General features: G+C 36.8%; 1 protein-coding gene across 3 annotated transcripts in view; it reads right to left on the bottom strand.

Annotated features, from left to right (window-relative positions):
* The window catches only part of robo2 (roundabout, axon guidance receptor, homolog 2 (Drosophila)), a 495378-nt gene extending 479135 nt beyond the window's left edge, over positions 1 to 16243 (bottom strand). The window contains exons 1-2 of one of the 3 annotated variants that reach the window (XM_053239624.1): positions 16105 to 16243; positions 6932 to 7063 (exon numbers count right to left, since the gene is read on the bottom strand). In XM_053239624.1, the coding sequence (XP_053095599.1) occupies positions 6932 to 7049 (118 nt within the window). In that variant the 5' untranslated portion in view covers positions 7050 to 7063; positions 16105 to 16243. Of the gene's footprint in view, positions 1 to 6931; positions 7064 to 7804; positions 7971 to 8048; positions 8188 to 16104 lie in introns of those variants that run through there. The other 2 variants (XM_034310667.2, XM_053239623.1) reach the window with 2 other exon arrangements.
* Between the last annotated feature and the right edge of the window lie 1659 nt (positions 16244 to 17902).

The following is a 17902-nucleotide window of genomic DNA, read 5'->3' as shown; positions in this document are numbered from 1 at the left end:
GCTGCAAATCACAGATTTATATCGTTTCTATAGTAACAACTAACATAGCTACTTGTATGGCAGATCACTCGCATAATCTAAGTCTAATAAACATTTTTATTTGTTAAATAACAGCACATTGTTATGGGAAAACAATGAAAGATGGCGTGGCATGAAGTGAGGTTATCATATGATGAAATGAAGATAAAATTAATCAATAAAGTTGATTATTTTACTCTGACAGCAGGTCTTGAAGTGTTTTATTCATCTATTGCCACAGCAATGTGCCACTGAATATTTATTTATTTATTAAAGATCTATTTATTACATTTATACTTTTTTTTAAATCCAGTTAACGTTGTGGAAAGTCTGCAAATCAAGTTCGTTCTGGCCAACATTTACATTATAGCAGCTACAAACAGCCATTCCATCACCAGCCACTTTTTTCTCTCTCTTGAAATTCAAAACACAAAAAAAGCAGCCTGTCATTGTTACTGAGCAAACTCGTCCGTCCTGAAGACGTCCCTGTGTCAGAAAACAGTCACAGCTTTACCTCTGACTGTTGCAAAGTACTAACACTGGAGACTCCTTCCATAAATGTTAAATAAACACCTCGCTAGAGAAAACTATATTAATAATAACACACTTACCATGTGTAAGTAGGTACTATAGAAACAATTACAATGAGTACATTAAAATAAACCTGTGATTTGCAGCTGAACTACTGACAGAGGTGCTGTTATAGAAAATTAATCAACATCTTCTGACCAGCAAGCATACCTCAGAGAGCAAGAACGAGAGATGAAAAAGAGAGAGTGTGAGAGTCTTAATCAGGGCCCTGTAGAGAGAGGGCATCTGGCAGGACAGCTGTTTGCAGTGTGGCAGTAATTCCTTATCACGCCGAGTTGGGATAAATCAGAGGTGATGCAGCTTTACAGGATCTGCATGGGCTCGGGGGACTCAGGTGCAAGTGCAGGAGAGTCTCCAGGAATAAAACACAACCCGCTGAAGCATGAGGATATCAGGAAAATTAACACATTCACACCTACTCAGCATGGGTGTGTCATTTATTTTCTTGTAAATAATAATAATAATAATAATAATATTAATAATAATAATAAAAAAAGAAATTAAAATATAAATTATAATGCAACAAAATCAAACAGCATGGCCCTTGAACTATTTCCTCAGCAGAATGATTTAACATGTTTTTCTGAAAAGGATTATAGCGAGCAGGAATAAAAGGTCTCCAGAGGTTACAGATGTTTCCTACAGGGTCCCGTTCCAATTTAGACTTCAAAGGAAACTTAATTGGCACGGAAAGTGTTCAGTTAGCCTTTTAATTTCAGTACATCTTATGAAAATTGTGTATAGCATCTTACAAAGACAAATATAGCACAAGGTCGCTCATTTAATCTTCGTTATTAATGGAATATTACAAAGATGAATTTTGTCTTTTAAGTGATAAATATGAACTGTACACAAAGTGACCAAGGACATGAGCTAATAAGTTAAAAAGGGCCATTTTAATTACAGTTACAGGTTGTTTTTAATGAATCTCTGTTCCCCCAATTTGGGGGAAAAAGCTGCTACTCTGCATGTACTTGTTCTTGCCTGTGGATTCGGAGAAAACATTTACAGCAATCATGACATGATGGATGCTTTGGAAGATTTTTGTAGAAAAACAAAATGTTGCCCCACTGCTTTGGACACAAACATCTGGGTTTGTGAGAAAAAAACCTGATAGAAACTCACTCACCCGATGCAACAGTTTTAGCGCAGAGGAGCACATTGTATTACAAACTTCACCCTGAATAACTAATACATCCAAATAGAGCAACTTGGGTAATACAAAAGTTACACAAATTCTGAACTCAGTGTTCAGAATTCATTATTACTGAAATTAATTATCAGTATTATAGAAGTTGCCTGAATTTTGTTAGAAAATGCCTTTTTACTATTCACACAATCTAACATAATCTAATACAAAGAAAGCACTTCACTGTCACATATGAGGGACAAAAATTAGGTCTCATTTATCTGGAGTGTGTAATGTCATAAATGCATTTCACATTCATCCCTGCACTTTTCCAGACAGGGAACCAGGAAGCCAAGGGTAACGGTCAACACGATGCTACCACCACCATGTTTCACAGCAGGGATGGTATTCTCAGAGTGATGAGCACTCGTGTTTTCGCCAAATGTAGTATGTTTGGTCCATGTTTCCCCATGTGTGTCGAATTTCTGACATGCCTTGTTTGCAAACTCCAAATGAGATTTCATATGACGTGCCACTCTTCCTTAAAGCCCAGCTGAACAACTTTTCCCATCTGAGCTGTGGATCTCTCCAGCTCCTTCAGAGTTACTCTTGTCCTCCAGGTTGCTTCTCTAATTAATCCCCTCTTTATTCATTCACTAATTCTGGTCTCCTCTAGGCAGAGTTGCAGTTGCGTCATTGTTTCCATGATTTAATAATGGATTTAAATGGTGTTCAATGTTTAGGATATTTTTTATAACCATACCCTGATTGATACTTTTCCTGAACATTGTCCCTTTTTTTTTTTTTTTTTTTTTTTTGATAACTTTAGTCTTCATGATGCGTGTTTAGGCATATTCTCTAACAAACTCTGTTTTTTCACAGGAACAGGTGTATTTTTATTGACATCACATGACACTTACTTTCATTCAACTAATTATGATGGCAACTGGTTGCGACAGAACTAACTTAGGGGTTTCAAAACAACGGGGGCGAATACTTCAATTGCAACTTTTGCAAGTCAAATCCCAATTTAGTCTATTTGAGTTCCAACTTGTGACACTACAAAATGTGCAATGGGGTGAATACTTATTTAAGCCACTGCATATATTAATCACTAATAAATTATTATTAAGAATACTGCTCAAAATAATCATGATTATTTTTGAAGACCCCTGAAGGAGCACGTCCGACAGCCCCGCCCCGGTCACCATGAGTAGTAGACAGAGACAATATACTCACTATCCAATTTTCTGCCGCTGAACGATCACTTAGTTCAGCCTCGTAAGGGAAAGATGTGCACAGAGTGAGTGTCAGTGTTATAACCTGTAGGACAGACGAGAAACCTGACCTGAAGCCACAGAGGAGCCAGTCAGGCCGGGAATGAAGACTGATGTTCAGTAATGCAGTTAGCGTGCAGCCACAAGGACAGAGGAATCCAGCTGGGGCTGAACAAGATTTAATGAAAAAAGAAAAAAAAAAACTGCACTATTTCTCCAAAACAGACGACACTACATAGCAGGCTAAATCGATCCTTGACATCCTGAAAGGCTCGAAAATAAAACAGATTAGAGTAGGACATCTAACTTGAGAATACACTACACAGTCTCTACATTTAACAGAACCCAAAATCATCAAGCTGGCACTTTTCATAGTCACACCACTGTCCTAGTGAAAGGCAAACTTCAGAAGTAGAACAGCTGAGGTTTTATGGCTTTATGGACTCGTCTCCTGTCACCCTGCGCTGGTGTTCATCATCAATCTCTGCCTTTTGCAGTGAATGAGCCAAAATGGAGGCAAAAACAGAGCATACAGCACAGTAGCTCTTAAAATATGTTCAAGATCGTAGAGAAACTGTAAAATTGAAATATAAGATCACTCTGTTGTATTATCTGTATTTATGTGACAATCAGAGCAAGAAGGGCCCTTCTCCAGACCACAGACTGTTTTTTATGCCATTTTAAGAGTTTACAGATTTCTAATCGCACTTAAATATGCTTCCAAAAAACATCCTGTCAAATTAGCTTATCTAAGCCATCTAGCTACCGTTAGCAGTGAAGATTATGCCTTAAATACAGATGACTTGAAACGTTGCTCTCAGAAATCCTGTCAGGTTGGCTCATGTTAGCTTGATGGATACTGTTAGTAATTAATATTATGTGCATTTAAAAATACCACTTAAGAAAAGATGTTAGAAATCCTGTCAAGTTAGCTTTTAAGACATACATATGAATATGATTTCAAATCTCTTGGAAATCCTGTCAGATTTGTTCATGTTAGCTAGTTTGTTAGCATTAGCAGTAAAGATCATAAATAAAAAATAAGAACATAACTAAGATAATGCGCTTAAAATAAAGAATATATATTCTGCATATAATGTTTCTATGTATGTATGTAAACTAGCTAGTCACCATTAGCAGTGAAACATATAAACATTTAAGATCACTTAAAAATCCTGTCAGGTTAGCTAATGTTAGCCAACTTGTTCATGTTAACAGCAAAGATTATAAATATTTAAGAACATCACTGAAAAACCCTGTCAGGTTAGCTCAAGATAGCTAGCTGACTAGCAATGACAGTAAAAATCACAAATATTTAAGAAAGGCACTTAAAGAAACATGTTAGAAATCCTGTCAAGTTAGCTTGCACTAGCTAGCTGGTTAGCTTCAACAGTAAGCTTATAAACATTTAGGAATAGCAGGTTAGTTATGGTAGTTAGCTGGTTTGCATGAGCAGTAAAGATTAACACTTAAGAATATCACTCATGGAAACATTATAAATCCTACCAAGTTAGCGCACGTTAGCCAGCTAGTTAGCATTACAAATAAATATTTATCACTTAGAAATCCTGTTAGTTTAGCTTGTGTTAGCTAGCTAGCAACCATTAGCAGTAAAGATTATGAACAATAAGTGTTGTCAGGTTATCTTACGTTATATTAGCTAACTGGTTATCATTAACAGTGAGGCTTATAAACATTTAAGAATAGCATCTGAATGTCCTCTTAGGTTAGCTCTTGCAGGCTAGTAGATTAGCATTAGCAGCTTATATTTATTATTTATTTAAGATTGAGTTTTGAAACTGGACTGTTTTTTAAAGGAATCATTAACCACTGAGTTTTTTTAGGATCATTTTAGTTAGCCATGGAGCTGTATTTTCTTACACAGACCGGGCAATGAAATTAGCAACACGCTGGAGTTAAACTAGGAAGTTACACTTGCACCAGGATTTAAAGAGTCCTAAAGAGAGTTTTGAGATCATAAGAAATGACAAAAGAACCAAATAAGCCTAATGTCATACTTTATGTGTGTGTGTGTGTGTGTGTGTGCGTGCGTGTGTCCCCTTGACTCTCAAGTACATCTCTTTTTGGCATGCGCCACACTCGAATCACATTAATCACGCCTGTTTTGCTTGAATGAAGGCTGAAAGTCAAAGTGTTGCTCCATTTCTCACTGTCTACCATCAAACAAGTGCAGAATTAACCTTCAGTTCCCGTCCACAAAGACTTGGCAATGAAGGCAAGTGTGGAACTTCTCAGATTGTTTTCTTCCTTAGCTGACTGAATGAATGGCGTGCTCGGTGTGTGTGTGTGTGTGTGTGTGTGTGTGTTAGTTATATGGCCCTGCTATAAATAAGCCTGGCCACAGGGGCAGGAGGAGGGAGCGAGCTTGGGGGCTGACAGCAGAGGGCAATGTGGCCTTGTCTCCCCAGGAGACGCCAATTAAGAGTGGACCCAAACTCGGAGCTCGCGACTTCACGGCAGCTCGCTCACAGGTTGAGAAATGAGACGTGACGGGGCACAAGCAGGGGCTCCCGAAAGTTCGCTCAAAATAAACACCTGCCCTCAATAAATAACAACACATTTTTCATTAAGGTTTTGTCATTTACACACAGACGTCACTGCAGCATTGACGTCATTAATGATGAATGAACAGTGATATCAGCAGTAAATGTGATTGCAGTAATGATTGAACAGCACTACAGAAATTGCAGCTTATTTACACTCACCAATCACTTTAATAGGAACCCCTGTACAACTGTTTATCCAATTATCCACTCATGTAGCAGTATTGCAGTGCATACGGTCATGTAGATACAGGTCAAGAGCTTCAGTTAATGTTCACATCAAACATCAGAATGAGGAAAAAATGTGTTCTCCCTGATTTTGACCCTGGCCTGGTTGTATTTCAGAAACTGCTGATCTCCTGGGATTTTCTTGCACAACTGTCTCTAGAGTTTACACAAAGTTGCGGGGGGGGATCCAGTGAGCAGCAGTTCTGTGAGCTGAAATGTCTTGTGGATGAGAGAGGTCAGAGGAGAATAGCCAGACTGGTTCAAGCTGACAGGAAGGCAAAATAACAGTAACTCAATCACTCTTTATAACCATGGTGAGACCACCTCAGAACACACATGTCGAACCTTGAGGCTCATGGATTATAACAGCAGAAGATCACATGAGGTTCCATTCCTGTCAGCCAAGAACAGGAATCTGAGGCTACAGTGGGCGCAGGATCACCCAAACTGGACAGATGACAGAATGGCCTGGTCTTATTCCAATCATCAACTGCTCAGTGATTTCAGAGATTTGAGTTACTGTAGCCTTCCTGTCAGCTCAAACCGTATATTTTCATGTGTTTTCCATAATCTAATTATAATCTAGATTATGGAAAACAAGAAAAAAAAAATTACAACACACTAACAAGATAATCCAGCAGTTCTATATTTACACTTATAATAACTAAAATGAAAAGATTTTTTTCAATAAATGGGACATCTTATATACAAATTATAATGTTTATAATGTTACTGTGATTATAAAAATTGGCAGCGTAAATATGGAACACAGAGAAAAAAAAAAAAAAAAAAAATGGAGAGAGCAGAAACAACAGAGACCACATTTCAAAGATAGATTAATGGTCTATAAATCGAATATGAAGCACAATTACTAAAGAAGAACGTGACCACCAACTGTGGGACACAAATTAACCTCTAAAAACCAAACACTTTCTAGTTCATGTCTTCTAAAGCAAAGTCGAGATACAAATCCATCGGCAGTGCACATGGGACAAGACACATCACATGAAACACTCGATCACAGCAGAATCACAGAGTCCAGTGGCTCAGAAGATCCATAATTACCGAGTAGACCCATAAACCACACAGAGCCACGTGGTGTTAAGATACACACAGACACTTACCCTGACCTTGTGCGTCCACTAGCCTGAAGAGGAGGATCCACAGGAGAGGAAGAGTGATGAGGTCAGGGGGTCCAGCTCGTACTGCAACACACCCCACTCTGTCCGAGACCACAGCCATGACACCATCAGATGCTGAAATACAGACAGGAAATAACTCAGAGTTTAAGAAAGTAGAAAGTGAAAACACAGGTTGGTACATTTTATAAAAAAAAATAAATAAATCACTTGCATTCATATGTAATTGTGATCACGCATGCAAAACATCAGAGTCATTTTATTTGCCAATTTCTTGGTGTTTTTTCACAACACGACACAATGACACACACACAGACATCAACAACACAATTACCACATGTAAATTCAAACTTGTGAAAAATCATGTGAACATAAATCAATCCTTTGTTCAAACATACACTACATGTGAAAAATTTAAATGTAAAAAAAAAAAAAAAAAGAATGAATTTGTTTTTTAAAAAATGTGAAAATAAATGAAAAGTGTGAAGATCATTGTTTTTTTAAATCATGAACATGAATAAATAATGTGGGGGAAAAATCACAAACATGCACTTCCTATGAAATCAACATGTAGAAATAAACATACATGCACATGTGGAAAAAATATGAATGAATTCTGTGAACAATTCTCAACAGAAATAAACAAATACAGTATGCAGTGCATGTGAAAAGACTGATGTGGAAAAAAAAACACAATCATGAAAAAACTCATAAAAATTAAAAATTCATACACATGCACTACGTGTGAAAAGGTGTAAAACATAAGTTGTGAAGGGTTTTGGAGTAAATCATTTACTACCCAAGTGTTCAAAACCTTTTAGTGCTCTCTGTTTTCATGCAGCAACGTGAGTGAAATACCTGCTCAACTTCCGCTTTAACTCACACACCTTCAGCTCACGTTCAGCTCAAGTTCAGCTCAAGTTATTTATTATTACTGTTGTTGTTATTATTGTTTATCTCTCTTTAATATATTCCTCTTTCTGTATGTGCAGTAATATGATAGCTGCAGTAAAAGAGAGAAGAAAGAAAAATGTGCAGACCAGCTCTGAACCACACCCACACCTGCATTATTAAGGGTTAGGGGCGGGGTTAGCGCTCGTACCTTTCCTCATTGATTCCTTTCCATGACCCTGTTTGCATGAAACATCACATCAGTCTCACTAATTTCTCAGGACATCAGGTTGGCATAGAGAAAAGCATAAATTCCTGGTTTAACACAGACACATGGTTGCATGAAGGATATTTTTTAGCTTCTGTGAAGAGCACCACCTCGTAGCCACACCCATTCCCCCAGTCTCATCCAATCACACGTCTCCTGCCATCTAATTACACACACCTGTTATTCATGAGCTCATTATCGTCTGTATGTTAGCGCAGACATTTTACCTCTTTACTAAGTCTTCTTTGCATTTCTAAGCTCAATTTTTTTCCTGTCTTTTTTTTTTTGTCTCCCTCCCTCAGGTTTTCCTTTCCAGTTCTGCCCTTTTGGTGTAGTTGTTCATATTTTTCACTATTACTTTTTTTTTTTACCTACAGTTTTGAACTGTCCACTATTCATGATATCACAATGCTCTTGAATTCTTGATTGTGATTGGTCAAACGGGCTGATTAATTTTCTATAATAGCATTTAACACATTTGGCTGATGATTTTATCTAAAGCAACTGATGTTACAATTGAGAAAGGACTCAACTAGGTAATTGAAGGAGCTTGGCCATACTGGGATTAGAACTCCCAACCTTGTAATCAGCCACTCAAAGCCTTAACCGCTGAGCTATGCTGTTATTACTCCAGAGCATAGGTTTGTTTATATCAGTGTACTCATTCTAATTATTTCTAGTAACACTTCATTCACAGGGACTTGTATGGCAGCTGCTCCACATAAACAGATTTAAAACGTGAAACATCTATTTAACATTTATGGAAGGAGTCTCCAGTGTCAGTGCTTTGTAACAGTCAGTACGTTTTCCTCCATAAGAAAGTCCTCAGGATAGAGAATGTTGTATTTTTGTGGTTTCTCTGTAACATGACAAATGGTGTGCTTGTTTTTATGTTTTTTTTTTGTCTTCTTAACATAAAGAGAAAGAAAACAGAGGCTGGTGAAGGAACAACTGTTTATAGCTGCTATAATGTAAGTGAGAACAGGAACCAACTTATTTCACAGATGTTCCACAACATTAAACCTAACTATAACTGGATACAAAGCACATTGTTTTGTTCATTTAATAAATTACAAATTGATTTGGGATAAGAGGAATAAAACACTTTGGGACGTGCTGATAGAGGAAAATAATCCACAATGTGGATGTGTGATGAGGAGTTACTCCTACCACCCTGAACTTGTCATATTTGAATTCTTTGAATTCCTTACTTAATCAACGGAATGACCAATCGGAATAAGGGACTCAACAGCGCTGTGATATAAAATAGTTTAATGTAGTATGTTATCTGTTTGACCAGTTTCTTTCAGTTTAACACTTATTTTAATACATTGTTTATCATTGACAAATAATTGTGGTATTTTGTCCCCAAACTCCTCTGATTTCTGAAGTTCTGAAAATTAGATTGGACTTATGGTGTAGGTAACAATGAATAGTTAATTTTTAATATAGATATCTAACAGTATACATTTATATCAAGTCTAGATTTTAATCATTCTTCTCCTATAGTGTCTCTACTTTCAACAGTTTCTATTTGCTTGTCAGACTTAAGACACTGGACCTGATTTCCTTTAGCTCTGAGATTACTCTTGAGAACATCTAAATAAAAATGTCAGGAATAAAATAATCTCAGCCTCACTAACATAGTGCCTCTATAAAAAATGGATGCCTTTTTGTACAGCAGTAAGTCAGCCACCATGTAAAATAGCCGAGCATGATTTAATTCACTGAGTGTGTTGGTATTAAATATTACTCTCTGTTCTGCGAGGCTCACTCATTTAATATAAAGCTTTTATGAACCAACAATTCATCAAAATCTATTGATATTTTTGTAGCTCTGCATTCAGGTCATTATATTTATGGAGTTATCATTGCACATAATGAAGTATTATTTCTCTGTGATAAAAGTGAATAAAAGTAGCCCAGCAGTTATAGAGTGCAGTTTAAACAACGACTTGGCATGTTTTCCAGGCCAGAAATATTGGTGGGTAAAATGTGGAGGCTTTCGTACATAATACATGACACTTTTTCAATACCATGCCAAACCCGGTGCATGTGCATATCATTGCTCCTGCACCACCATCCTTCCCTTACATATTGATTTTATTCAATATTTACATGTGATTTTCAGACAAAATCTATTCCTCTCCTTTTGGCCTTATGCAAAAACTTAAAGTGAAAACTGGTGCTTAATTTGTAAACCATGAAGTATCGGAAGCTCAAGGGAAAGATGATGCGGTAATTGGACAGGAAGGGAAACATACAGACACAACAGTGCTCCAAGTACTTCACATAGTACAGTAGTCTTGAATACTGTCACAGAAATAGGGCTAATAGCATAGGTATGAGGATCGCGGTACCACCAGGGATTGCAATAACATTGCATAATGCAGTGATACCATGTAAGGATATTTGCGTTAAGCTTCACAATATGAGCTCAAATTCAGAACAAACATTTTGCTCTGAACACTGGGTCTATAACAACACATGAATATAACAACACAAATACTGTTATCAAAGAAATAATACGACTTAGCTTCTTTAAGTATAATTTACCCAAATTATTCATGGAGTCATGTACAGTAACTTCATGATTTGCCACAGTAATGTCACCATTTGCTCTGCTCATCTGTGCCACTTCAGTGTCCTTTAGAAATCCAAAATCACACATATAGCACAGCGTTGAAATTTGTGAGCCAACAAGTTTCAGAAACAAAACAGACACCACCCTTGTTTTTTCGCATCTTGGTCTGCCCTTTCACTTTTTCTTACTTCTTTATGAAATGTCAGGGAAATGTCAATGTTTTTTTTTTTTTTTGCAATATCCATTAGGCGTGAGAATGTGACTGTGACTGATAATGCGAGTAGTACCAATTAGTACCAATGCAACTAGTACCAAGAGTTATGATAACCTATTTATTGTTATTTTTATGAAAATTTTAAAATACTGCAGAGGTATTTCATCCATGAAAATATGTTCCAGAACACAGGCTTTTCAAATCTGAGAGGTACGAGATCTTTTTCTGACAAATTAAATATCAGAAGTCACTCCGGCAGAATTTGGACAAGAAAAAAGTCAAGACTTTGACCAAAATTGAGCTTTTCTGCCAGTGATATACTTTGACATTGTTACTTTAGGAAAGCATAAATACTGTATATTTCACTAAATTGATGTTTTTAATTTTATTGTTTATTATATATCTTATTATTATTTTATTATTGTTTTTATTTAGGCTGCTTCCTAACCCTGCTTTGTGTCTGCCTGCAAAAATAACATTGTGTAAGGAGTTTAACAAATGCCGTGGTAAAAACAGTTAGTAGGTCTTTCTCACGATTTGATTAAATTGTGGAACAGCTATGTGTTATAAACCTAATCAGTTCAGCCTGTATCAGATAGCAGCTGTCAAAATGTCCGCCGTGTTCCTGCACCAACACATCATCATCAAAACATAGAAGAGCGCTTACACACACTGTACAGACAACTGTTTTAAAATGTTTAACTGATCTAACTAATACAAAGACATTAATAACAAGAAATTGATCCAAAAGAACAGAATGAAGAGTTCAGTGGACTGAAGAGACAATGATGAGAGACGCCGTGAGTGACTTTTACCTCAGGTGATGAGACAGAGACTGATGATGCATGATGATGCTGATAATCAAAGTGAGAACTCATTTCCTGTATTAAACTTAAAATTCTTTACAATTTGGCAGTAAGGTTGGGTTGTAAATGTAGGCGGTAGGAGATAGGCAGGGAGTCTTTCAGTGGAACTGAAATGAAATCATTAAATGTGATTTTCTCCCATTTCACTTTTAACCAGAGTTTAAAACGCTAGAACTTTACTTCTGATCTAGAGACATGCATAAGAAAAAAATCAGGAAAGATCAGGAAAATCTGTAGTTTTCATAACTATATAGAAGAAAATGTCAAAAATACGACCATGTGGAGGGTTTTCTACACATTTAATTTCACACACACACACACACACACACACACACAGACAGTTCACAGATGCCAAGTGTGATCCAGTCACTAACCCAAGTCCAAGAACTGCTGTCACTCACACCAGTACATCACGCCAGCAATGTGAGAGGAGGTAAAATCAATAGCCTTCCAAAGCCTTCAATAGCCTTCTTAAATCACACCCATTCATTTCTCCATCAATAACTGCTTGGCTAGAATTAAAAGCATTCCCATTTGCATAGACGACTAAACCAAGCCAGGATGCAGCGATGCTGAAAGTGGGATGACTGGCAGCTTCACAGCTGTTAGGCACATGGAGATGTTAAAATGATCTGGAACAAACCAACCCATGTTTATGAAAGACATTAAAAGTGTTAGTTGTGTTTTAAATTTGTATCAAATGTTATGCAGAATATGTTTCCTGCATTTTTTGGCCTAGTCTTACTATTTCCGGAAAATAACACTTTGTTATATCACGTTCTCAAATAAATTCTCCTCTCAGGATAATCTTGTTATCTCGTGATTGTGATATACATAACTCGAGATCACAAAAACAAATAAATTCGCTTATGTGACAGCGCTGTTGAATTCTTAATCCTGATTGGTCAGGAGGTGTTGATTAATCTTCTATAACAGCAGCTTTTCTATATGTTCAGCTACATAAACGCATGTTGTTTTAACAAAAGAAAGAAAAATGTAGATGATTTGGGGAAGTTTTCTGTAAAAAAGCCATTTGTTTAAGATTTATGGAAGGAGTCTCCAGTGTCAGCAATTTGTAAGTTTTCTGTCTTCAGAACAAAGGAGTTTGCGTTTTCTATGCCAAGCTTATTAAATTCAAGAGAGAGTTAAAAAAAAAAAAAAAAAAAAGGAGCTGGTGAGGGAACCGAATTTTATAGCTGCTATAGCGTAAGTGAGAACAGGAATTAACTTGTCTTTTGTATGTTCCACTGCTGTAAATTAAATGTAACTATAAATGGATAAACAGAAACAGTAACTCCACTTCATCACACCACCCTGTTGTGATTATTTTCTATAGCAGCACACCTTCAAATGTTTTATTCCTTAATGGTTACCATAGGATACCTGAGAAAATAAAATAAATGGAGATGGTCTTTGAATGCTTAAGGTTTGTGTAGGTACAGATCTAGATAACAATTTATCACTGGGTGCCATTATTTTTATAACCTCTGCTGTTTTTATTTTTTAGCAGTATAGTGTTTTAAAGTTATTAGTATAGTATAGTGTTACAAATTATTAACTGTGCACATTTGAAAATGCACCCAGAAATTGCACATGTGAATTAACATAAACACAATGACATAACATTAAAAAAATGTGATCACGTGTGGAAAATCAACATAATGTGAAATACTGTGTGTGATTTTTCTGTAATGGATATTACACTAATACACTGCTATATTCATCACAGGGTCAAAATATTGATCTCTATTAGATTAATTCATAGTTAAATAATTTAACATGTTTAAATGAACTCCCACAGACTCCCATACATTTAAAATGTGACAAATGTTCAGCTATTTCAGTGTCAGTTAGTTTCCCTCCATATTCCTCCTACAGTTTAGAAGTTAGTGGTCAGTGACTTTGCTAAGAGGCCAGCGCAGTGTTGGCCACAGGCCCAGTAGTAACAGATTGGAGTGACACAGCCGTCTATAACCAGGCATCTGAGTCGCTCATAGCTTCACCTCCTCCTTCTGCCTGCTCGCCTCTAGATCAACATTCACTGCTCCACTCAAACACGGCAACCTGTTTGAGATTAGCCGTCCTGTTGTGCTCTGATTTAACAGCTGCGCAAATCATTTCACTTTTTCACATTGTGCCATGCTGAAATACTGTCCAAGGTCCTGAATCTTCAATCACGCTGACATTCTGGAGGCACAGGATATCATGGAAATGCTGTCTTTTGTTGTGAGAAGAGAGTCAGATCTTCTCTAATGACAGCCCCTGAGTGAGAATATGTGACAAAGCAGTCATGGCATCTATTTCTTAACTGTTACTAAATATCTGTGCTCATAGCAGTTCTTTTTTTCTTGTAATGTTTGATAGCACTTTTAGACCAGTGAATTCAAATTAATAGCAAAGTACACAACACTGCTATACTATATACTATACTGTACATTATATTGTTCTTTATGGAGAAATAACATACATTTCATGTGATAATATGTTTTTCATCCATTTGTATGTGTGTATTATGTAATATTAAATATTAAAATATTTCATAGTAATATTAATTTAGAGATTTGTAACCCCTTACCATACATTCACAACATTAAGTGACAAAGCAACTGTTTATTTTCTTCATACTATGCAGACAAATTCAAACGATTTTCTCGATTGACTCCTCAGACCAATCTTATAGTGTGTGGTCTGACATTTCTTCAGTTGTTCAGTTGTTTAAGTAGTCAGCTTTCGAAGCTATATATAGCTACTACTGTTTTTCATCAGAACTGAAAAAACTGTACAGGCCACACCCACAAGTGACAACAGTATCAGTGTATATACACAGGAAACAAACTGCAAGCAACATGAGCTAGTGTGAGCACTGGGTTAAATTCCCAGAGGACACTGGCCAATGTTCAATCATACAAGCATGCCCAAATTCATCTTTGGCATATCTATACGATCAAACCCACGTCTGGTCAGGGTGAGTGTACTTAAGCATAAGATTTTAACAACCTGAAAAAAGCATGATTTGCAGTTAAATAATCAAAAATGAAGATCAGTATCATCAATAAGTGTAGCAAAGATAGTAAGAACGGTAGTGTAATTAAATTAAAAATAGCAAATAAGTTAGATAATCACATTCTCACACAAAAGTGCAGGTAATGGGGCCTTATTAACTAGAGAAAACTTTCCTGTTAAAACTTGAAGTTAACCTTAAAGCTTTACCTCTGTCCATTAAAAAGCTCTGACACTGGAGACTCCTTCCATAAATGTTACAGAACATTACAGAAAACTTTACCATATTAACATTTACATATGATTTTCTTTGTTAAATAACACAATGACGTTATAAAAGCACTGACACGTGATGATAAGCACTCAGAAAAGTGTCTCATGACGTTGAAATATAATGTCAGTATCATAATAAACACACTGTGTTCTGTCATGTTTTGTTAATTATAATTGTATAAAAGCAATACAAATATTTTAAATCTGTTTTTAATTGGGCGGCATGGTGGTGCAGCAGGTAGCGTTGTTGCCTCACAGCTCCAGCGTTCCTCGTTTGATCCTAAACTGGGATTAATGTCTACGTGGAGTTTCTGTGCATGTTCTCCCCATGTTCACATTGGTTCCTCCAGGTTCTTTGGTTTTCTCCTATCTCACAAAAACATGTCAGTAGATGGATTTGCTACTCTAAATTGCCCCTAGATGTGAATGTGTTTATGAAGCCCTGCAATGGACTGGCATCCCATCCAGGTAGTATTCCCACCTCACACCCAGTGTTCCCGGGATTTTCTCCAGATCCACTGCGACCGTGACCAGGATAAAGCAGTTACTGAAATAAGTGAATTTTATAGCCGTATTTTAAATCAATCAGTGTAAACATTCACATCTGGTGTGATAATTCAGTGAACTGCAACATGTTATAACTCTAAAAGATGAAGCATTCATGCAGTTATTCAGGACAGTCTCACATTTTAATAACTGTACACTAATTAAGTTTACTGTTGCCTCATCATTTAAATATAAATCACGTACGCATGAATTTGTCACACCACTACAATTTCATACTGTGGTTTAACAATATCTTATGTGTTTATATGAGACTCCACGATGACAGCCAAGGTGGTTTATATGAAGGACATTAATTTCTTTGATTAAATTGAGACTATGTTTTGCTTTCAAAATTATAAAAAAGGTGTACACTATGTACAGTTATCTACAGTAAAGTAATGCTCAAGTATCATGACCATAAGTTAAAGTCTCACTTTAAGATGTGCTGGTCCTGTGACCACCCACCATAGTGCACACACACACACACACACACACACACACACACACACACCTTACCTGTATCCTGTAGCACCACAGGCTGATGAATGTCCGTGCTGTATTTCCTGCTCACGAGAAGACAAACTCTCCGAATAATCTGAGCACTGCTAGAATTCCTGACCACTCACACACTCTCTCACACAAACACACACACTACCAGCAGCACAGCCTAGAGCTCAGCCCTTCTGCAACACCAGCAAGTGAGAGACAGAGAGAGAGAGAGAGAGACAGAGGGAGGGAGGGAGAGGAAGAAAAATCGCTCCGATAATGCAGATTGTCATAAGAGCGCTGTATTCCTGGTAATCCAATACAAGTGAAGTAAAAGCCTCTGTGATTTCAACAGACTTAATGAGAGTGATCTGATTATGGGGTCCTTGCAATCATATCACTCCTGCCACATTCATTGTTTCTCATTTTCACTTGTGTGACCCTCTCTCAAATTGACTCACATTTTAATGGCTTTAATGCTTAAATGTTGCACTTTTCTCTGTTTCTCTAAAAGGCAAATGACTCGAATGAGAAAATACGGGAAGAGCCTTATCCACAATGCAGCACTGTCACGGAGTCACACATTAACCCAAGTTTTGCCAATAACATGTAGTAAAGTGTAGAGCAGAGGAGAATAATAGACCGTAATCATAATGCTCATGCCGTCTGAAGGTCTGCTTCATATGGGCACTTAGGACAAACCCAGCGTCAGCATAATGTTCTAATCATTTAGTGTTCTACTGAAATGGCATGTGCAGATGTTAATGCTAAAAGGAGATAAGTAAGGAATAAATGGAATAAAGCACTTTGTGCTGTTTTGGGTAAATAATCAGCAATGGGTTGGTGTGATGGAGAAGAGTTACTGTAACCACCTTAAGGTTTATTATTTTCCAGTAACATCACATGCCGAAGTGTTTTATTCCTCTTATACCACAAAAAATTACCAATGGTTACATTTGGTACAATTCACTAATCAACAGCACCCAATATCATATCATATCATATCATATCATATAATATAATATAATATAATATAATATATCCCTTTATAGTTATCTTTAATGTGGAATGTTCAAGAAATGTGAAGTTAATAAGTCAAAAAAAGCACAGCTTGCCATGTTACTGAGAAACCACACTCCTCTGTCTTGAAGATTTTTCCATGTCGGAAAACGTAAAGGTCTTTTAACTTTACCTCTAAGTGTTACAAAGTGCTGACATTAGAAATAAACCTTACAAATATCCTTACAGAAAACTGCAGGGTATCAATGATTACACTCATCATTTTATCCATTTATGTGGAACGCCCGCCATACAAGTCCCTGTTTAAATTGTGACTATTGGGAAAAAAAGTATTAGAATGAGTGCATTCTTACTATAAACCTGTGATTTGCAGCTGCACTACTGTCAGAGCTGCTGTTAGAGAAAATGAATCAACACCTTCTGAACAATCAGAATCCAGAATTCAACAGTGATGTGGTATAATTGATTACAGCTGATGGCGTTTGATCACGGTTGTAAAAAATGTGGGAACAAATCGTTTTGCAACTAACAACATTTACAGCATTTAGCAGACACTTCTTATCCAGAGCGATTTACAGAAGTGTTTTATAGTTTCTATCGCAAAACATATCCTCGAGTTAGCACAAATAGGTCAGGGTCTGAGAATACCATTAGGCTAAAATCCTTCTAGAGAGGAGTTAGTGTGGGAGTTAGTACAGCTATGGATACAGAGTGCAAGCTGAGGATGTTTCTATGTGTAGAATCAGTGGTAGCTTCAATGCTTATGAAGAGGTGGGTCTTCATAGCCAGGGACAGCCAGGGGAGGTTC

This window comes from Pangasianodon hypophthalmus, chromosome 14, assembly GCF_027358585.1.
Source record: "Pangasianodon hypophthalmus isolate fPanHyp1 chromosome 14, fPanHyp1.pri, whole genome shotgun sequence".
NCBI lineage: Eukaryota > Metazoa > Chordata > Actinopteri > Siluriformes > Pangasiidae > Pangasianodon > Pangasianodon hypophthalmus.
The sequence above is the reverse complement of the archived record's forward strand: the minus strand, read 5'-3'. Positions and strand labels throughout refer to the sequence as shown.